Consider the following 23,991-nt stretch of genomic DNA (forward strand, 5'->3'; position numbering starts at 1 on the left):
TCTTCAAAATTTTTTTTATCTCTTCCCTCCACAAAATTTCTCTCCACGAAATTTTTTTTATCTCTTCCTTCCACAAATTAATTTCGAAGTTAAGATTATAAGTAATATTATTATATGACAAAGATCTAAATATTTTATTATTATAATTAATAAATTATCAAATATTTTTTTTATTTTCTGTAAAACATTGACGACGGAACCGTCACTAATTAGCAACGGGAAACATATACATACCGTCGCAAAATAGCGACGGAATTCATATAAATACCGTCGTCAATTAGCGACAGTAACCATAACTACTTCGTCGCTAAGTAGCTATGGAATTCATCTCAATACTGTCGCTGATTAGCGACGTTTTTTAAACCGTCGCTACTCAGCGACGGGTTTTCTATAAACCGTCGCAATATTTAGTTTAACAACGATTTTTCAATACTACGACAACGGTTTTTCACCGTCGTCTTTAGAAATGTACGACAACGGTTTTCACCGTTGTTTTTGAGCGCACCCTTTAACCACAGGACCTTTAACCACGGTTTTACAATACATACGACAACGGTTTTTCACCTTCATCTTTAGAGTCTACAACAATGGTTAAAAACCGTTGTCTTTGAGCATACCCTTTAACCACAGTACCTTTAACAATAGTTTTATTTGACCTATGACAACGGCTAAAAACCGTTGTCTTTTGCCTTTTTTCTTGTAGTGTTATAACAATTCATTCAACCCCTTTAAATTGTTACCTTCGATCATAACAATAATATTATATTATTATTTTAAAAAATAAAATTTATTATTGATCGAGACGGAAAAAATCCCGATCAGAGCTTTTGAGGCAGGAATCAGGTAGGATTCAAGATGATTTGCGGGCCAACTCATCACAACCCACCATTTGCCTGAGAGAACTGAAAAATAATCGGCTAAACCCGTCTATTTTGTGGGGTGGGGCTGCCCAATCTAACGAACTCAACCATATTGACCACTCTATATTTGTCCTTCGGCGCAATTTGAAGCAAAATATTAGTGAAAACCTAGGGTAAGATAATTTAAATCAGGAAAAAGGGCCGATTGAATATGATGATCCGTGCATTACAAAATTTGAGTTCCATCTTGAAATTTTTTTTATTTATATTTATTCGTTTTTTAATAAATAAATATAAACAAAACTGAACCAAAGAGGGAGAGTTAGGTTTGTTTGTTTGTTCTTCTTTTCTGGGTTTTGGGGAGAAGTTTTCTATTTCTGTAACAAAAACAAGAACTAGATTTCGTATCTATTATATTTTTTCCCTTCATTTTAATTTTAGTCATTTTATTATTATTTATGATCTGAAATAATATAAAATCTATATGATGGGTGAACGGGTCCACAAACATCACTGATCGTATATATATGTGAGCAATAAAGTTATCGTCCTTTAATTTGACTTCGCGTATGAATAATGAAAAAACTTGGCCAAGTTTTACATATCTTATATATGTACGTAGTGATAATTTATAGAGAGAGGCCGAATGACTTGACATCAATTAATTATTCCACAATATACAATACAACCTCTTTAGAGATTAAAATAAAAACAAATGTTCAAATTCACATTGAGCAACTTTATTTAAATACCTTCGCTAAATAAATAAATACAACATTGGTCATCTTTAATTAAGATGGCTAATTTCTTCAAATGACAAGCTTTGACTTGAAGAATATCACAAACTCAGCATCCACATTCAAGGAGGCTTGTACCACTGATGAAGACATAGCTTTCCAAGGTGACAATTTTCCACCCAAGTCTACAATTTTTGGCCTATAATTTGACAAACACAATTAAAAGTGGTTTTCACAAGTTAATGATATTGTACATATATGATTATTTTTTAAAAAATATGTTCTAAAAAGAATTTAAATTTGTTCTTGAACTTTCGAATTAAGCTCAATAAGAATCAGAACGAAATAAATCGAACGAGCTCGAGCTCGAGCTCTAGTTTGAAGGTTAGCTCTCTTCCCAAATCATATATGAAGTTTCAATTTGAGTAACGCAAGATTATATTACTCATAAAATAAGCTAGTAATGAATTATAGAATATTATGTAATTAGTCATCTCGCTCGATGCATGAAAGTACATATGAATGTTGTATAAAGTATGTATTTGACATGTGAATATAAAAATATGTTTTACAGAAGATAATTTATCAAAATATATCACAGATTAAACCAAAATATAAACACAAAAACTGTTGTACTCAATCTATATATATATAACATTAAAAAAAATCAGTTTTAGTCTTATGCTACATGTTTTCTAGACATGAACCGGTCTAGAGTGGACAATTGCCAAAAAAGTAATTTCTTTTTAAATTTCAAAAATATTTTTTAAAAAAATTTAAATCCTAATATATTTTTTATTCGTATAAATCTTGGTCGTCCTCTCCATCAATATCGAATTCATGTGCATGCATGATATATACAGAGGTACCTTGAAGAGGTGATGATAGAGAACAAATCCATTCCCTCTCCACCAGCTATCAGCCCGACCGTGAAAAAACTCGGCACCACGAACATTTCACCTTCTTCAACTACGCCATCCAATGCTAGAGCACCATTTAAACCAACAATTTGAATCTTCCCATTCCCTGCAATTGCGTAAAACATACGATACGATTGTTCGGCGGAATAAGAGGGCCCGAACACGGCCCCAGGCTTGAGCCGCGCCAGGCTGGCGCTGAGTCCAACTTTTTCAAGCAACGGAAGATTCTCAGCCGAGATATCATGGCAATCGATAATGGATGCATAAACTCCCGTTTTCTCAATGTTTGCTTGCTGGGGAATGGCTATTTGATCATCAAGCTTGACTATTAATGGACCTGTTTGGGATTTGGTGAGCTTATGTGCTTCGTCTTCCGTGATGTTGTAGGTCTTGGTGAAGAATTCCGAGGAAAAAGCCACGTGGAGACTGATGGGTCCGGAGAGGAGGAAGTAGTCGATCTGGCCCGGATTGTAGGATCGGGTTGTCTCGCCCAGAAACACGATGGTTAAGGCTGAATCGCCGCCGTTGAACCACCATGAAATGGCTCCGAGAGGAACAGGAATGGCATCTCCTTTTCTGATGATTAGGACCTGTTCGTGTGGACTGGTTGGTTGTATCATTCCAACCGTACATTCACCTGATCACAACCACACAATTTCAATCTTTATCTGATTTTTGTTGTTGTCGATTTTGAATTTTTATTTCATGTTTGTCGTCAATTAATGCATTTTGTAGTCTATACTTCTAGTGAGGAAAAACCACATGCGACCTTTTCACTTGTGGAGATTTTATTGCTATGTTGCTTATGACATTACAAGCAATTATTAATAATGAGTATGGAGGTCAGGTTCAGTTCAATTATATATCACATTTGTGTGGACCACATTTATATTTCAAAATTTTATGAACTTTTAATTTATACAGATTTCATTATAAATATAAAAAGATAATGACTTTAATTATTTATCCCGAGCACCATTGATTTATTAAACAATGAAATTGGTTAAAATGAATATTGAAATTATGATGCAAGTCTGATTTCGTATTTACCTTGAATAACATAACCGATCTTGGCGCAGTTGGAATAGTGAGGCAGAGCGAAGCCGCGAGCCTGCAGGACTAACTTTCCAACGCCCAGCTTCCCCGCCTTGAGAAGAGGAGATTTAGCCGGTGTCCACTCGTGATACGCTCCGACGCCGTCTACTTCAACCAGCGTGTTGTCGGACACTTGCGGCGCTAAGTTCAACTCCATTGATAAAATATTTTGTTGATTTGCTATAATTGAGGTGGGAATGTGGAGAGGAGGTAGCCAAATTAAGTTCTTATACAAGGACAACAAAGGGTCGGGTCGGGTGTATCCGACATCCAACTAATAAAGAGAATGATTGACATGTACTCGTCTCGACCTACTAGATTTAAACTCACACCTGTTCTGAAGTATACCAAAGTCTCACGGGTTGCCCCACGCAAGACAAATAAGAAATTGAATTTATAATATCTTTTTGATATATTTATTTTTAACTAGTAAATTTTTTGACAATATGAATTCGAAAAATTCAAATTATAAAAATAAGATTCTAGATTAACTATGTAATTTTTTTAAAATAATGTATTTTAATATATATTTCATAAAGAAGAATAAGTGGCATTATTTTCTCTCACATTTAATATATTTTTTCAATTTTGTATATATTTGCCTGATAAATTGGGACATTTAATTTACCCATACCCCTGTTAAATAGAACAGGTCGGAATTCAATTAATATTGATAGTTTTTGTAACGTCGGAAAAATAAGTTCACATTAACTACATCCATTCAAATAATTTAATTTGATTAATTGTTTTATTTAATCAATTTTAAATGCTTACTTGATTTATATTATGTGATTGAAGGTATAATTGCATGATCTCATAAAAAAAATGATTGAAGATTTTTATCCGAATATTCGATAATAGGCCGGGAGAAGGAGACCGGAACGACCAAAGATAAAATATTTTTCATAAATATTTTTGAGGCATAATAATATGATTAAAATTTTTTAAAAATTCTAGAGCCCAAATTATTTTATGAGACTCGTTCGATTTTATCCGAGAAACTGATTTTGTCAAATGAAAGACTTTTAAAAGCCCAAAAATTATTATTTTGAAAACAAATTTTATAAAATTTTATTTTACAATTAAATAGGTCTTAATGTACCTAATTTACCCAAGATTAGTGTGCCTAATTATTTCTAAACAAAAAACCCAAAACACTAAACCATTGAACACCTAATTTCGAAAATAATAAATAATAGAAACCTAGGACTTTTGAAGAGGATGGCAATTGGAAGCCGAAAATCCATACACCACACACACAAAATTTTCGAAATTATGGAGAGAAAAAGTTCAAGGGTTCTTCGTGGCTCGTTCGTCCCTCTTCGCAACTCGTGCCAACGATCGAATATACGAGCGTTTTAAATGCCAAGGCACACTTCTAAACCATTATTTTCGTACCGTTCAAATCATATTATGCATGATTCAAGATTTTATCGTGAAAAATTATTTGGATCAAAATATTTAATGTTTAAGTGTATGTTTTTAACTTTCTTAATGATTTTACGTTTGTTTGTGACGCGTTATGATTCCCAAGGACACATTTCCATTCTGAGTATGTTAAGGGATGGGAAACAAGACGTTTAGGAGGAAAAGAGGGCTGGAACTGAGCTTGGCTAAGAAGGATGAAACCTAGGGATTTCTAGGGTTAACCATGTGAGTTAAGGAACAAGGTGGCTTGGTTCAGGGGGGCAGCCACATCAGAGCTTGGACAGAGTCTGTGCTAGACACGACTCGATGCTAGGAAGAGTCCTAGGGAGGCTGGACATGGCGGCACCCCAAGTGGAAAGCAAAACCTAATGGTTGGGCGCGGCTCGGCCAGGGGGTAGGGGCATGTTATGGGGGTTCGAGGTAGGGTCCTAGATGGGACCCTAGGCAGCCTGGAGGGTTGGCTTGGTAAGGGGAAGCCACACGCAAACCCTAGGGAAACCTAGGGCTCACGAGCAACTTGGACATGAAGGGAGAGGGTCACAACTGGTTAGGACTAGCTAGGGCTAGTGATGGATGAGCGTCACGGTTCGGCTGTAGGGGCTTGGGCTGGTTCGGTACGGGGCAAGAGTGGGTAGGAAGGGTCCAGGAGGGTCTGGATGTAGGCTGGTCCTAGGTGGCTCGAGAGTGGTTCGGAAGTTTTGGGAATAAAGTTAATCGAATGAGTATAGGGTTCGAGAATGTTTAGGAAGGGAGAAGGGGTTCGAACCATGGTCCACGAGTGTATTTTTAGGGATGAAAATTTATGTTTGAAATATGGGATTTAAAATATTAATCTTTGAATTAATTCGGGATTAAAATGCTTCACGCATTAGTAATTAAGGAAATAAATCGAACGACTCGGGTTTACATCTAAGAAAAATTTTAGAAATCAATTTTAAGCTTATATGATGGTTTGGATAGGCTCGAGTCGATATGTGGGGATCCGGGCTCTAACTCAATTCTGTTTGGGATTAAATGGATCTGTGAGAAAATGTGAGTCAAATTTTCGCTTTTTAACATTCATTTAAATGTATATAAACAAGCACAAGTTCTTTATTTATTTCTACAAACATACAACATGTCTTGTTCGGGTACAATCATACAACTAGGGTTTAATACAAATCATGAACTACAAGTAGTACAAGTCTAGTCTGACACCACTAGTGATCCTCTGCGCCCGTAGTCACCACGCTATCTCGAACTCATCTCTGTCGTGACCCAGATCCTGCCCCACCTGTTGTTATGCACACATACAGACATAACAACAGCCGGAAACTCTGGTGAGAACAAATCCCAGTATAAAACATGTATACATGCATATGCATAATAAAATCATAAACATCATATCATGCATGTAACATAAATCATGGGTTCCATAGTCTATGAAACCAATCTATAAAAGCATTCAATGCAAATAATGTCTTGACTCAACTCGACTCTACTCTAGGGATCCCAGGGTGAATAAGACGTCACTGTCTGTTACCTACCCTCCCAATCGGGGTAACTGTACGTCTTACTCCTAGACTTCGGTCGTGTCTGTATCGAATATCTACAATCGGAGGATGTCTGCTCCTATGCGTCGATACACCGAACGTCTAATTTTGACAAATCTGTCAATAACTCTCCTATCTCAATGCTTGAATATAAATCTATAGACAAAGCATGATTATATCAATAGATTTGAATATAAATCTATAAACAAATCCAAAACATATCAAAAGATACAATAATAAATCTAGTATGTGATTTTTTTGGGAAACTCCAATCAAGTCTGATTCGAGTCGTATCTTCCCTATAATCAAATGAATTATACTTTCTTGTAGTACAATCTGTCGTAGTCGAAGTCTCGATATCAAAATCGTCAATACAATCTGAAATGGCAATCACCAATGTACATTCTATCAATCTCTCAATCAATTCAATACATATAGGACTTGATATTAAATCGGAATAACATTCGACGGCATATCGGCGTAATTTCTCGATACCGATCAATCCAACTCTCAACATATCTCCACAATTTATAAACATCATCATAAGAATATGATAGTACCCAAAATCTGCATATTTAACTCTAAACATGCTGGGATTTCATATGAATAGCGTAACATATCCATTCTTTGATTCGTTTACAATTCTACGCTTCTCATAATCATGGGAACACATAATACAAATCAAACTTGAGTTTCTCCAACACATATATTTCGAACCACGCTGAAAATGAACCAAACTTACCTCCTCTTGTAGCCTATGATGCAAGTAACAAGAATCTAAGCTTGGATTAAACTATGAATGAGTGAATCTTACCCAATCAATTGATAAAGTGGAGAAGAATTCTTAGAATCCTTATTCTCTCTCGTTTTCAGTTGCTGAAAATGATACAAATGACGACTCAGCACACTTATATATATATATATATATATATATATATATATATATATACCATGCCATGTGTCAACTTAAGAAGCAAAGGTTTCTTTCTCGCATGCAGCACCGGGGTGCGGTAGATTCAGGAGCGCGGGTGCGCTGTGCTCTCGGCACCAATTTCATTTTCTGAAATTCTGCGACCGCGGGTGCGCTACATATAAGACCGCGGGTGCGGTTACGTTGGGACCGCGGGTGCTGTATCAAAATGTCAAAATTAGGTACCCTACTGGACATCTACCACGGGTGAGGTCCTTCTAGTACCGCGGGTGCGATGTGGTTTCGGCCTCACCTTCAAAATTCAGAATTTAATGACCGCGGGTGCACTCTTTCTCTAGGCGCGGGTGCGGTCTATCTTGTACTCAAAACTCTAATTTCTCATGTCTTTTCTCCCCTCATTGCATGTCATGCATCCTCATATCTTTGAGCATCATATTAATGAAGATTAATGAATCTCGAGCTTACATTTCTCCCCTCTAAGTAATGATTTCGTCCTCGAAATCGCAGGCAATCTATCAAAGCATGAACATAAGCGATATAATCAAAACTGAATATTTACTTACATCATATGAATAACTCGGGATGTTTCTGTCTCATCTATGATTCTGTTTCCCAAGTTGCTTCTTCGATGCCATGACGACTCCATTGGACTTTCACTAGCGGAATAGTCTTTGTTCTAAGACGCTTCTCTTTCCGATCCAAAATCTATATCGATTGTTCAGCATAACTCAATGTTTGATCCAGCTCAACTTCGTCAGGGTGAATGACATGAGAAATATCTGGCATATATCTACGCAACATTGATACATGAAAGACGTCATGTATCCCGGATAAAGAAGGAGGAAGAGCAAGTCGATATGCTCGATCGCCAATCTTTTCAAGAATCTCATATGGACTGATGTATCTAGGAGACAACTTTCCACGCTTGCCAAATCTGACAATGCCTCTGAAAGGAGAAATCTTTAGAAACACTCTGTCTCCCTGCTCGAATACCAACGGCCTACGTCTGATATTGGCGTATTTGGCTTGCCTATCCTGTGCCGTCTTCATTCTTTTCTGAATAATCTTCACCTTCTCAATCATCTCACGTATCATATCAGGCCCAAGTTCTGGTACCTCAGATACATCATCCCAGTACAACGGAGATCTGCACTTCTTGCCATACAAAGCTTCAAACGGTGCCATCTCGATACTCGTCTGATAGCTGTTGTTGTACGAGAATTCACATAATGGCAATGAATCTTGCCAACTAGTACCAAAATCTAGTACTACAGCTCTCAACATGTCCTCTAAAGTCTGGATAGTCCGCTCTGACTGTCCGTCTGTCTGAGGATGATAAGCAGTACTGATATGTGTCGTTTTTACGTGTTTTATTGCATTAGTCTGAATGTGTTTTGCATTATGCATATGTTTATTTCAATCACATTTTGTTCATTTTAGAATAAACATTTGCATTTTATCATATCTCACTCGGGCATGACGAATTTGCAGGAATAATGGCTGGAAAATCAAAAATCGGAGCCAAGCGCTAAGCCAACAAGTCTGTGTGCAGAAAAGCTGGCGCCCGAGCTGTAATTTTCTACCGCCCGGGCGCGAGAAGAGAAATACCGGAATAATTGTTAGACAGTCTGGCGCTCGGGAGGTGAAATTCTACCGCCCGAGCGCGAGAAGTGATCCCCAGAGGAAAAATTACAGAAGAGTCGGCGCTCGAGCGGTAGTTTTCTACCGCCCGAGCGCGAATGCCGCACATCCCAAGGAAGTTTACAGAAGGTGTGGCGCTCGAGCGGTACTTTTCTACCGCCCGAGCGCCACCTATTTTTGACAATATTTTTGCAGCCAATTCTTTACCTTATTTGGGGAGGGTGATTGAGATGGAAAGGGAGAGGCACGAATTAGAGAGAGATTCAGACTTGATTTTCTTCAGCCGTCAAGAGTTTTGGAGAGCACGGGGCGCTTGGATTGGAGATTCGACATTTTCCGGGCACCGTTCTTCACGTTTTTCGTCACTGCTAGTATTTCTGCCTTAGTTTTTATCTTTTAAACATTGTTGCATTTATTTTTAATATGAATTCTAGTAGCTAACTTTATTATTTGTTGGGATTAAAGGGGATCCTACCCCGAACGTTGATTTAACTTAATTTATATTTCGACTGTGCGTTATTCTTGATTTTACTGCTGTTTTACTGTGTTGTTAGAGCGTAGCTAACTTTAACGACGTTTTCATATCACGAGTGAGTTCGAGAGAATAACGAGTGATAGGAACGAGTAGTATAATTCGCGGATCTACAATTTACATAGATATATGAAATTGGATACGTGCCGATAGTCATAGTCCTTAGGGTCGAAAACTAGGGGATTTCATAGATCGAAATGCGATTTGCTCTTGATAAATAATTAAAGATATTTAATTACTTCATTGAGTAGAATTAGTTTGGCATAGCTCGAGAGAGTGTGTTCAATAGATTAGGAAATCCTGTCGGAAACGTAGATCACGATCGAACGAATTAATTAATTAACGAGGGGGTAGGTGAACCGAGATTCCCAACAAATCCATTTCTCATTGAATTTTAACTCAACATTTTAGATTAAATTCTCATTCATTACTTGTTGAATCATTTTAATTGCATATTTATGTGAGCATAGTAGGAATAATCACACAACTCAATTTTCGTTGCTAAATGTTAAACAACTGAAAATAATAATTGTTAAACACAGTCTTCAGTGGAACGATACTCGTACTCTTGTACACTATATTATTACTTGACATCGTGCACTTGCGATTAATTTTGAGCATACAAAATCATATTTTTATTGAGGATATCACAGTGCAAGTTTTGCTCGATCAAGTTTTTGGCGCCGTTGCCGGGGACTGTTAATCTACAATTTTATTTTTAGTTATTTCCTTTAGCATTATTTTATTTCTCTTGAGATAACACTTCATATTTTATTACAGATATTTCTTCCAGTGCATGCCAAAGTCACTTGACGTGGAGCTTGAGTTTGATCCTGAAATTGAAAGAACTTTCCGAAGGCGAAGACAACATAAAGACTTAAAGAACTGATGGAAAGACACGAGCAAGAACGTGGAGAGGAACAGCGTGACAATAGACAAGTTGAGATACCGCGTCGCATACCAATGCTGGAGTATGCCCAGCCTTCTCTGGAGGGTGCACGCCCTAGCATTGTGAGGCCTATCGTGCGGGCGAATCACTTCGAAATCAAGCCAGCCATAATCCAGATGATTCAGAACACGGTCCAATTTGGAGGAACTGCAATGGATGACCCAAACACGCACATCACAGATTTTCTTGAAATTTGCGATACTTTTAAATTCAATGGAGTTTCTGATGATGCTGTTAGGTTGCGTTTATTTCCTTTTTCCTTACGTGATAAAGCTAAAGCGTGGTTAAATTGTTTGCCTGTAGGTTCGATCGCTACGTGGGACGACATGGCGAAAGCTTTTCTCATCAAATACTTCCCTCCCTCCAAGACCATGAAGCTGCGGGCAGACATTACGACATTTGCTCAATTTGATCAGGAATCTCTATATGAGGCATGGGAACGCTTCAAGGACCTACTACGAAGATGCCCACATCACGAGTTACCACTTGGGTTAGTCGTTCAAACATTTTATTATGGTTTGCTTACTCCTAACCGTACTATGATAGATGCGGCTGCTTGTGGAAACTTGTTGAGAAAGACCGCGGAGGAAGGATATGAGTTGTTTGAGAAGATTGCTGCTAGCAGCTATCATCCTCAATCTGAAAGGAACAACCAGCGGAAGAGTGCAGGAGTGCACCAGGTAACTGATTTTTCTGCTATTACTGCACAACTTGATGCTTTAAACAGGAAAATATACGGCTTGAATGTGGGTGGCACGGCGATGCGTCTTTAAGAGATATTCTGTGAAAAGTGTGGAGGGGAACACTATGCGAAGGATTGTCAAGACGAAAATCCATTCTATGTGCAAAATGAGGCACCAGTGAACCAAGTGGGAGTCCAAAACCGCCCAAGGCATGACCCTTATTCGAACACATACAATCCTGGGTGGAGGCAACATCCCAACTTCTCATAGGGCGGTCAAAATAGTCAGAATAGACTGCAAGGTGGACAACAATATGGGAAACAACCGATGTACAAATACGATCCTCCTAGAGAAGAAAAGTCCAACTTGGAGCAAATGATGTCTAAGTTTATTTCATCCACTGAAACTAGACTTCAAAATCAGGATGCGTCGATAAAGGAGCTTGAAAATCAGATTGGTCAGTTAGCGAAGATGATAGCAAGTAGAGAGCAAGGCACCTTGCCAAGTAACACAGAGACCAATCCAAAAGAGCAAGTGAAGGCTATTGAGTTGAAAAGTGGGAAAGTTTTGGAGTCAAGGGAAAAAGAGAAAACTCAAACAGTGGATGAGCAAACTGCGACATCTAAAGGTAAGTCTTCTAACTCTACACTAGCACCAATGCACAACCAAAAATTGTTATTCCTCCACCTTTCCCTGCAGCATTGAAAAAAGCGAAACTGGATGCACAATTCGGTAAGTTTCTTGAGGTGTTTAAAAAATTGCATATCAATATTCCCTTTGCCGATGCTCTAATGCAAATGCCTAGTTACGCTAAATTTTTGAAAGACATTTTAGCTAATAAGAGGAAGTTGGAGGATCACATGACAGTGAACTTAACTGAAAATTGCTCCGCTTTGGTGCAAAACAAAATCCCACCGAAGCTAAAAGACCCAGGGAGTTTCTCTATTCCATGCATGATTGGTGATGTTGTTTTTCATAAAGCATTATGTGATCTTGGTGCAAGTATTAATCTGATGCCATTGTCTGTGTTTAGGAAAATTGGGTTGGGAGAGCCTAAGCCGACGAAGATATCCTTGCAACTGGCTGACAGATCTGTCAAGTACCCCCGCGGAGTGATTGAGGATGTGCTAGTGAAAGTAGATAAGTTTATTTTTCCTGCTGATTTCGTGGTGCTAGACATGGAGGAGGATATGGAGATGCCCTTGATTTTGGGGAGGCCGTTCCTTGCGACTGGCAAGGCACTGATTGATGTGCAAGAAGGGAAGTTGAGATTGCGAGTGGGCGAGGAGGAGATTACTTTTGATGTCTTTAATGCACTTAAGCACACACTGCATTCTGATAGCTGTTTTAGAATTGATGCTTTTGACTCTCTTGTGTCTCACTATGTGCAGGATGCTTTTAGGGACCCTTTGGAGGCCACTATCACTACTGAGTTGGAAGAAGAGGAATTGGATGATGAAAAAACTGAAATTGTGGCACATCTCAATGCCAACCATCCATGGAGAAAGCCAATGAAGATGCGACTGGAGGACCTAGGAGAACGCAGAGATTTGATCCCTCCAAAGTCGAGCATCGAGGAGCCACCGACGCTTGAACTCAAACCCTTACCCCCGCACTTAAAGTACGTATTCCTAGGTGAGAATAACACATTTCCTGTCATTATTTCTGCTGCTTTGACAGATGCTATGGAGGACAAATTGTTGCAAGTTCTCAAAGAGCACAAAAGGACATTCGCTTGGAAGGTGGCAGACATCAAGGGAATCAGTCCATCGATATGCATGCATAAAATCTTGATGGAAGAGAAGTACTCACCTCTCGTGCAACCTCAAAGACGACTGAATCCAAAGATGCAAGAGGTAGTGAAAGCGGAAACTATTAAGCTTCTCGATTCAGGTATTATCTACCCTATTTCCGATAGTGCTTGGGTAAGTCCGGTTCAATGTGTGCCTAAGAAAGGTGGGATTACGGTGATCACTAATGAAAAGAATGAACTTATTCCCACGAGAACTGTTACGGGGTGGAGAGTGTGTATTGACTATAGGAAGTTGAATGATGCCACCCGTAAGGACCATTTTCTCCCTTCCTTTATTGATCAAATGTTGGAGAGATTAGCAGGGCATGAATTCTATTGTTTTCTAGATGGGTATTCGGGGTATAATCAAATCACAATTGCACCTGAGGACCAAGAGAAAACCACTTTCACTTGTCCTTATGGCACGTTTGCTTTTCGTCGAATGCCTTTTGGTCTTTGTAATGCACCTGCTACATTTCAGCGCTGTATGACTGCTATATTCCATGATATGATTGAAACCTTTCTTGAAATATTTATGGATGATTTTTCTATCTTTGGTGCAACGTTTGATGAGTGCTTGCAGAATTTGAGATCCGTGTTGAGAAGATACGAGGAGACGAAGTTGGTGCTCAATTGGGAAAAGTGCCATTTCATGGTACAAGAGGGAATTGTTTTAGGGCACAAGGTTTCGGAGCAAGGAATTGAGGTGGACAAGGCAAAAATTGAAGTCATAAAGAACCTACCACCACCAGCCTCAGCATACGAGGATTTTAAGGAGCGCTTGGTGACGGCTCCTGTCTTGGTGGCACCGGATTGGGACCTGCCCTTCGAGATCATGTGCGATGCCAGTGATGCTGCGGTTGGTGCTGTCCTCGGCCAAAGACGGAACAAGGTATTCCACACTATATACTATGCAAGTAAGACTCTAGATGAAGCGCAATTAAATTATGCCACCACTGAAAAAGAGTTACTCGCAATAGTGTTTGCACTTGATAAATTTCATGCATATCTTGTTTTGTCAAAGGTCATTATTTACACAGACCACTCTGCACTGAAATATTTGCTTGCTAAGAAAGATGCAAAGCCACGCTTACTTCGGTGGATCTTACTATTACAAGAGTTTGATTTGGAAATAAAAGATAAGAAAGGTGTTGAGAATGTGGTGGCGGATCATTTATAATGAATGCGTAGATCAAGCTATTAATGATTGGTTTCCTGACGAGCAACTGTTTGAGATGAAACACTGTCCATGGTATGCAAATTTCGCTAACTTCCTTGTCACAGGCACACCTCCACCAAACCTATCGTTTCACCAACGAAAGAAATTCTTTTCTGACGTGAAATACTATTTTTGGGAGGAACCGTTTTTGTTTAAAATTTGTGCAGATTCCATGATAAGACGGTGTGTTGCGGAGGAAGAGTTTGATCAAATTCTCAACCATTGCCACTCTCCCTCACTCTCCTCTTCAATTTTTGTGTGCAGGTGGTCGATTCCTTCCCCAAACCTCGGCAAGGCGAATCTTCTTCGTAGGAATACACACATATTCCATCAATCGGGTCTTCTTCTCCGGTCATCATCTCCATCTTCACACACAATGGCTCCCAAGAAGCGACGAGGTAATCTTAGTTCCTCCTCTTCATCCTCATTTGATAGAACACGTTTCGTGAGTGCGGAGGCTAGTGCTAGATATGACCATGCTAAAATTCACCGAAACCCCATTACCGAGAGGGGATTTCGTCGTACTTTTGAGGATCGATATATGCCACCTCTTGTGGACTTGGAAAGAAGAGGATGGGAGAAATTTAGTGTAACGCCCCGAAAATTTTAAAGTCCACGCAAACCACGTGCATGCAATTATTAAATTCTTTGTATTTTAGTTAAATTGTTTTAATAGCATTAATTATTTATGTGATGCATATTGATATGTTTAAATTATATTTTCTGCATGGTTGCATTAAAATTGTATTTTTAGGAATATTCAAGTGACGATCGAGGAACGGGGACCGAGGGCTGAAAGATGTAAAATATTTTTAAATTATTATTTTTAATTATTTAAAATATGGTCGATGCTTTTTAGTATTTTCGAAAATAAGGGTTTTGAGGTGATTTTATATGCCGGGACGTAAATTTTATCGGTGTTGGTTTTTCAACTAAAATACGAGTTTTTTTGGCAACCCGACTAATAAATTCTCATATTTAATTAAAGAAAACTTTGTTATTATTTTATTTAAGTCCTAAATTAACTAGTGGGCCTAATTAATTGGCTTAATAGGCCTAATAAACCTTGTAGGTGCTTAACTAGTATTTAATTTGTTAATTAACTCAAAAACCCTACACCTTGCATCAAGTCTCGGCCACTTTGTGTATTTTTCTGAAAAATATTCTCCCCCACACACACCACTTCACGGCACAGCACACACAAATATTAGAAGGAGTTTCAAGGGAATTTCGAAGGCATCAAGGCAAGTAGGAGCCATCGTCGCGTCCCGTTCTTCGTCGTCAACGGATATTCGAGCGTATTTAACGCAAAGGCACTCCATACATCTCCTTTTCTCATCCATCATATCATAATATTGTTTAAATATTGTATGCATGAAGAACATAATTTATTTTTCTGTATTTTCGGAATATGACATGCACATGGGGGAAAACTTAAGATTTTTGATGCAAACTCATGTTTTTATCATATAAAGGGGCTGCCATGGTCTTAGGTATGAACTAGTAGTGTTTATGCATGATTTAAGGGCCTAAAACACTCACTAGACTCACGGCAATCACCAAAGAAACAAGCCGCAACTGATAATAAAAACAAGTCGGGACCGAATCGGAACGTATTGATCTTGGGGCTCGGTTTTAGGGAATATCGATGCATGGGCTTGCTTGGGTCACTGCTGGGTTTATGTTAGGGGCTAGGAAGGAGTCCTAGACATGCTAGGACTCGAGTTAGATGGCTAGAGAAGAGCCCAAGAGCACAAGGACTCTTCCCCAAAGCCACCCAAGAGATTAGAAGAGAGGTAGCGCAGGGTTCCAGCTTGTGTAGGGAAGAGATGGCTCGGCCTGGGGGCTCTGGGCTGGTCTAGGTCTACTCTTTAGGGTCCTAGGAGGGTGCTCAGGGGCCTGGGCAGGGGCTGGGGCGGCTTGGTTGGCTGCTGGCTTGAGGGGAACATGAGAACAGTGAGGGAGGTCCCTTGTGCATAGGTTGATGCTTCTGATTTCAGGAGCTTTGCTGCTGGGTTTAGGGGCTTGGGCTGGTCTGGGTCTAGTCTAGGCGTGGTCCAGGGATGGTTAGGGTCAGGTGGGCTCGGTAGTGGCTCGGTTGGGAGAGTCCTAGACTAGCTAGGAGTCCTAGTACAACTAGAACACAAGACACACACACATGCAAAAACATGGGCCAAGTTACAGCAGGGTTTCTGCCAGTTTGGGCTAGGTTCCAGGGGCTGGGCTTGGTCAGGTAGGTTCCAAGATGGGTTGGCTAGGGTTTGGCTCAAGCTGGCTCGGGCGTGGATCGGGTATTTTGGGAGTTGGCTCGGTGTGTTCGATAAGGTGTCAAAAACGAGATTTTAAGAACAAAAATTAGATCCAAGGGTCCACGAGTGTGGCTCGCGACTTGAAAGGGTAGAATAAATATTAAAAATGCTATGTTTAAAATTTGGGATCAAAATAACGAGTTTTGGATTTATTCAGAATTTAATCGCCGCACGAAACGTCAATTAACGAGTTAATTGAAAAGACTAGTTAAGCTTTATAAAATTATGAAAAATTAGTGTTAAGCTTAAATAATTATTATAAGTCTAAGTTTTTAATTTGGAAATTTTATATTAAGGTTTGGTTTAATTCCGGATTAAAACGAATTAATACGTCACATTTAAAGATTAATTTAAAAGTCATCGATTTAAGCCAAATAAAAATATGAGAAAATTCTTGTAGGCTTAAATAATTATTTGGGACATGTTAGAGTCATGAAATCAAGAAAAAAAAGTCGAAAACGTAAAATGTCGAAGCCAGGGGTAAAACAGTCATTTTACACCGGGAAATTAGTAAAGGTCATGGCAGTGCCCGAAATGCTATTTTATGATATTATGATTATGTTTAAAATGTTTATGAAATGTTCATGATTAAATTATGATTTTAAATGTCTATTTGTTGTTTATGACTGAGAGAAGACATTTAAAATACATGTTGCATGCTTGGTTTCGAAAATGAAAAAGGTTATGTTATTCACGATTTTTCTAAAGTGATGTGAATGAAAAATGTTGAAGGATGTGAAGTGATTGTGACTAATTCGTTAATGGTGGCGACGTCGTGAGGGTTATGGTCCCAGTGGGAGCCCGACGATCGTGTTTCCATCATTGCGAATATGTGGTAACGGTTTTGTGGTAACGGAAGAATGGAAATATCGTGAGGGGAGAAGGCCCCAGAGGGAGCCCATTTATGGGAAAAGGCCCCAGAGGGAGCCCCGACGATCGTATTTCTATTCGAATCATGATAGGCCAGGGCCCGGTTGATCGGTGAGAGTGTTGCCGGTGTCCCCCCCGCCCAGTACTGTGGTTTTATGTAGATGGATCCATCGACCCTCATGAGCATGATCAGGAAAGTCACAATTAACGATCTGAATTCAACAAAGGAAAAGGAAAAGGAAAAGGAAAAAGGAAAATGATTATGATCAAGTTAAAATGTTTTATGTCATGATAAGGAACGATCAAGACTTTTATGTGCATGTCATGAAATGGTTTATGATAAAGTTTTATGCATCATGAAAGTATTTATGAAAATGATTATGTTTAAGTTTATGCATCTTCATGATAAAGATATTTTAAGTACAAGTATTTTTCACCGTTATATGTTGACTGTATTACGTATTACTTGTTATCAAGATTATGGTGTGTTGAGTTTTTAGACTCACTAGGTGTGATGGATGCAAGTGGTTCTGAGGGAGGCCTTGATGAGTGATACTACTGTACTGATGTCGCACACAACCCGAGGACCAGCGCATTATTTTCCGCATTACGCTTTATGATTTCTTTTAAAGATTTTAAGACTATTTATTTATGCTTTTGAGAGGTTTTTGGAGAGTTTAGTATGGGCTACACTTTTCAACATTTATTGCTTTTTAGGTTTGGTAAAACGTTTTTACGATTTCTGGTTTGACTATTACCTTTCAATTTTCAAATACTAGTTGGATGATTTACTTTAAATGGTGCGAGATTATTTTATGTGCATGTGCATGCAATGACCGAAAATGTGAGAGATTTTAAAAAAAAATTCTAGTACTTTTAAAAGCAATAAGAAGATCAGGACGTTTCAGTTGGTATGAGAGCAGTGGTTCTGTAAAGGGTTGTGCCACCATCAGCGCCGGGAAGATCAGTCGTCAAGCCTCCAAGTTGTAAGTTTTACATGCTTTATGTGATTTTATGATGTTCCCTCCATATGTACATGAATTATATGTTCACGTCACATGTTTAATAGCATTATGAGGATATATGTTTTATATGCATTAGAATTTTCATACGTGATACGATATGAATTAAGAAATTATTTGATTTCAACGCATGTTGGATTTGTGATGGAATTGGACGATGTTGATTTTTTGGGTTTTAGTATTGACGTTTTACTTTTGGGCTATAAATTAAGAATACCGCAGGCGAACTCAGAATGATAAGATGGATGAAAGTCTAGCCTTCCAAGAACATCAGAGTCAGTTCAACTCCTATGTCACGGACCATTTATCGCACATTGACTCCATGATGTGCACTTTGCTGGTGCACGAGGGCGTTGACCCGTCGACCATTCCACCGACTCCGCTACCTCCTCCCCCATTCCAGTTCCAGTATGATTATTCTCAGCAGGGGGAGGCCGCAGGAGTGCCACCGCCGGAGCATGATGATGATGACACTTGATCAGGGGAGTTTACTGTTTTCCCTCCTTTGCACATTTATTTTTTCGCTTTTCTGTTTTTCTTTCTTATCGTTGTTTCCGTCTAGCATGTTTATTAGCTTTTATGTTTATTAGTTTGCATGTGTGTTTGCATTTCTGTGTTTTGAGTCTTTTGTGCAACGGGGACATTGCACACGTCTAGTATGAGGGGGTCGTCGTACGTCTTCTTATTTGTTTGCATTCGTCTTTGTCTTGCATGAGTAGCAGTGATGGTGACATTAGTAAATGGGTAGCCGATGATGATTGTGGGATGAATGAACTGCATTCTACTTAGTCTTAGCACTCGTTATAAATACCTCAGTGAATTGAAAATTTCCATATACACACATTGTGGGTGTTATTAGTAGTATAAACGACAGTCGAGTTTAAGAATCTGTGGGAGAAACTGAAAAAACATGAGATGCAAGTCGAACTTGAGTGAATTTTTGTTGACAATCGTGACCAACCAGTGACATGAAGTAGACTAGATCACTTGAGTCCACTGGAATAACTTTCGTCCTAATTGTGCATAATACCTCAAGAGTTACCCCTAAGCCAACTAAACAAACGTTCCATATACTCAAAACCTAGGAGTACACTTGAGAAAATTGTGCACTAAAGGAAAAAAAAATAGTGTTGTGAATGAAAAAAGGGGATGTAAGGTGTGGGGGAGCCAAAAAGGGATGAAATCCTATCCCAAGGCTAAATAGATGGAGAAGTAAGGCATTGAGGAATGTCAGATCAAAATTCTGACAAGTGCATAATGAAAATGATCAGTGTACGTCCCATCTTCTTTAGCCGTTCGAAACCTTATGATATTAACTCCCTACGTCCTGTGGTACAACCTCGCAATTTTTCCGCTTCGTGTTCACTTGTTGGTCGCAACTAGAAACAGAACTCAGGATAGGGAGACTTGCATTGAATTGTCGATTTGGTGACTCACATGATTTGCAAACAAAACTGTCTGAAACACGGTCTAGTGAGACCCACAGCACACGCACGACCACACTTTCTAGTCAAATCAAAATGATATAAGGTGCTTGAAACGGGGTATTAATGAATGTTGTAATTTGGCAAATTGGATGTGGTTCAAACACCCGCTGAGGCAGGAGACACCGGTTTGCTACTTCACCATCAGTTTCGTTAGTTTATTTCTTTCATTTTGTGTTTATTTCGTATTTTGGTTGTGGGTTGTAACCTATTTTGCTTGAGGGCAAGAAAAAGGTTAGTATGAGGGGGTGATATATGTCGTTTTAACGTGTTTTATTGCATTAGTCTGAATGTGTTTTGTATTGTGCATACATTTATTTCAATCACATTTTTTTCATTTTAGAATAAACATTTGCATTTTATCATATCTCACTCGGGCATGACGAATTTGCAGGAATAATGGCCGGAAAATCAAAAATCGGAGCCAAGCGCTAAGCCAACAAGTCTGTGTGCAGAAAAGCTGGCGCCCGAGCGGTAATTTTCTACCGCCCGGGCGCGAGAAGAGAAATACCGGAATCATTGTCAGACATTTTGGCGCTCGGGCGGTGAAATTCTACCGCCCGAGCGCGAGAAGTGATCCCCAAAGGAAAAATTACAGAAGAGTCGGCGCTCGAGCGGTAGTTTTCTACCGCCCGAGCGCGAATGCCGCACACCCCAAGGAAGTTTATCGAAGGTGTGGCGCTCGAGCGGTACTTTTCTACCGCCCGAGCGCCACCTATTTTTGACAAGATTTTTGCAGCCGATTCTTTACCTTATTTGGAGAGGGTGATTGAGATGGAAAGGGAGAGGCACGAATTAGAGAGAGATTCAGACTTGATTTTCTTCAGCCGTCAAGAGTTTTGGAGAGCACGGGGCGCTTGGATTGGAGATTCGACATTTTCCGGGCACCGTTCTTCGCGTTTTTCGTCAGTGCTAGTATTTTTGCCTTAGTTTTTATCTTTTAAACATTGTTGCATTTATTTTTAATATGAATTCTAGTAGCTAACTTTATTATTTGTTGGGATTAAAGGGGATTCTAACCCGAACGTTGATTTAACTTAATTTATATTTCGACTGTGCGTTATTCTTGATTTTACTGCTGTTTTACTGTGTTGTTAGAGCGTAGCTAACTTTAACGACGTTTTCATATCACGAGTGAGTTCGAGAGAATAACGAGTGATAGGAACGAGTAGTATAATTCGCGGACCTACAATTTACATAGATATATGAAATTGGATACGTGCCGATATTCATAGTCCTTAGGGTCGAAAACTAGGGATTTCATAGATCGAAATGCGATTTGCTCTTGATAAATAATTAAAGATATTTAATTACTTCATTGAGTAGAATTAGTTTGGCATAGCTCGAGAGAGTGTGTTCAATAGATTAGGAAATCCTGTCGGAAGCATAGATCACGATCGAACGAATTAATTAATTAACGAGGGGGTAGGTGAACCGAGATTCCCAACAAATCCATTTCTCATTGAATTTTAACTCAACATTTTAGATTAAATTCTCATTCATTACTTGTTGAATCATTTTAATTGCATATTTATGTGAGCATAGTAGGAATAATCACACAACTCAATTTTCGTTGCTAAATGTTAAACAACTGAAAATAATAATTGTTAAACACAGTCTCCAGTGGAACGATACTCGTACTCTTGTACACTATATTATTACTTGACATCGTGCACTTACGATTAATTTCGAGCATACAAAACCATATTTTTATTGAGGATATCACAGTGCAAGTTTTGCTCAATCAAGTACTCAAGTGTAAAGTCGTACCTAGAGCCTGCTGCAAACTGTGCCAAAAGTGCGAAGTCACTCGTGAATCACGATCTGATACGATAGACTTCGGCACACCATGCAATCTGACTACTTCTTTGACATACAAATCTGCCATCTGATCGTGTCGGTATGTCATTCTGTATGGAATAAAACACGCTGATTTGGTTAATCTGTCAATAATGACCCAAATCGCGTTACAGTCCCGAGAAGATCGAGGTAACTTCGTCACGAAATCCATGGAAATGTGATCCATTTCCATTCTGGAATAGACAAACTCTGAAGTAAACCTCCGAGCTTCTTTCTCTCAGCTTTCACCTGTTGGCAATTCAAACACTTTGACACAAATTCGGCGATATCTGACTTCATTTGTTTCCACCAGAATTGTGTCTTCAGATCGTTGTACATTTTTACGGCCTCCAGGATGAATGCTAAACCGACTACAGTGCGCTTCTGACATGATCTGTTGTTTTAATTATGAAACATCTGGCACTACAGGACGGTTATTCACGTATAGCACATGATCACGTACCTGATATTCGGATATATGCCCTGATCTGACCATATCAATCGATTTCTGCACATTTGAATCAATTCTTTGTGCTTCTTTGATTCTCATAATCAAATCTGGCTCAACTTGAATCGGAGAAAGTAGCAATGGTCTACTACCTGTATCAAATGCTAATCCAGACAAACAGCAATCTTCAACTAAATTCGAAACACCTATCGTCGATAAGGATAAAGCACAAACCTTTCGACTCAAGGCGTCTGCTGCTGCATTTGACTTCCCTGGATAGTATTTGATTTCGCAATAGATTTCAAATTTCTCGCCATAAAGATAATGACGCCAAATCTTTAACGCAAATACGATAGCTGTCAATTCAAGATCATGAATTGGGTATCGAGTCTCGTGAGTCTTCAGCTATCTAGAGGCATATGCGATCACATGACCCCGCTGCATAAGAACACACCCCAGCCCTCTGTGAGATGCATCACAATATACAACGAAATCACCCGTACCTGAAGGAATCATCAAGACAGGTGCACTGGTCAGCCTCTTCATCAGCTCTAGAAAACTAGTTTCACAGTCTTCAGACCACACAAATGGCATATTCTTCTGTGTCAACTGGGTAATCGGTTTCGCAATGCTGGAGAAATCTTTAATGAATCTTCTATAGTACCCTGCTAGACCCATGAAACTGCGTATTTCTGGCACAGAAGTCGGTCTCGGCCAACTGATAACAGCTTCAACTTTACTCGGATCCACAGAAATACCGTCTCCAGATATGATATGACCCAAGAAAACAACCTGTCTCAGCCAAAACTCACATTTTGACAGCTTAGCATATAATCTTTCATTTCTCAGTGTTTGCAACACAATTCTTAGATGATTGGCATGCTCATTCAAATTCTTTGAATATACCAAAATGTCATCAATAAAAACAATCACAAACTCATCCAAATATCTTTGAAAGATGCGGTTCATCAAACTCATAAACACCGCTGGAGCATTCGTTAAACCAAAAGGCATGACAACAAACTCATAATGTTCATACCTGGTTCGGAATGCTGTCTTCGGTATATCAACATCTCGAACTCTGAGTTGGTGATATCCCGATCGCAAATCAATCTTGGAATAGATAGAAGATCCCTGCAACTGATCAAATAAGTCGTTAATTCTAGGCAAAGGATAATTGTTCTTTATCGTTGCCTTGTTCAGTTGCCGGTAATCGATACATAATCTCATCGATCCATCTTTCTTTCGCACAAACAGCACTGGTGCGCCCCAAGGAGATACATTAGGTCTGATATATCCCTTGGCTAGAAGATTTTCTAACTGTGCTTTCAATTCTTTCAGCTCTATCGGCGCCATCCTATACGGAGCTCTCGAAATAGGCACGGTACCTGGAATCAGATCAATGCTAAAATCTACCTCTCGGGCTGGAGGTAATCCTGGAATCTCGTCAGGAAATACATCTGCAAAGTCCCATACTACTGGCAAATCTGCCAATGCCGGGCTCGATTTCTGTAGATCTACAGAATAGACAAGGAACCCTTCTGCTCCTTTCTGCAACAATCTACTAGTCAGAGCAGACCCTAAGGGAATCCGAGATCTGGAACCCTTACCGTAGAATTTCCACTCCTCTGTCATCTCAGGTCTGAATCTGACAATCTTGTGAAAACAATCTACGGTAGCTCTGTACTTAGTCAACATGT

The 23,991-nt window shown here is 39.2% G+C and overlaps 1 protein-coding gene and 1 non-coding gene across 2 annotated transcripts; both read right to left on the reverse strand.

The window, feature by feature from the left end:
- Positions 1-1,499: 1,499 nt before the first annotated feature.
- LOC140829637 (cocosin 1-like) lies at positions 1,500-3,828 on the reverse strand. The gene is made up of 3 exons (XM_073192946.1): positions 3,568-3,828; positions 2,467-3,154; positions 1,500-1,796 (listed from the first exon to the last, which is right to left on the reverse strand). The coding sequence occupies exons 1-3, from the start codon at positions 3,767-3,769 to the stop codon at positions 1,670-1,672; spliced, it is 1,017 nt and encodes a 338-aa protein (XP_073049047.1). The 5' UTR covers positions 3,770-3,828; the 3' UTR covers positions 1,500-1,669.
- A 7,172-nt stretch (positions 3,829-11,000) lies between these two features.
- Positions 11,001-11,106, reverse strand: LOC140814929 (small nucleolar RNA R71). Its single transcript, XR_012114211.1, has one exon. It is a non-coding gene; the product is annotated as a small nucleolar RNA R71 (small nucleolar RNA).
- Positions 11,107-23,991: the final 12,885 nt, after the last annotated feature.

The sequence above is a fragment of the Primulina eburnea genome, chromosome 1, assembly GCF_022965805.1.
Source record: "Primulina eburnea isolate SZY01 chromosome 1, ASM2296580v1, whole genome shotgun sequence".
Taxonomy (NCBI): Eukaryota; Viridiplantae; Streptophyta; class Magnoliopsida; order Lamiales; family Gesneriaceae; genus Primulina; species Primulina eburnea.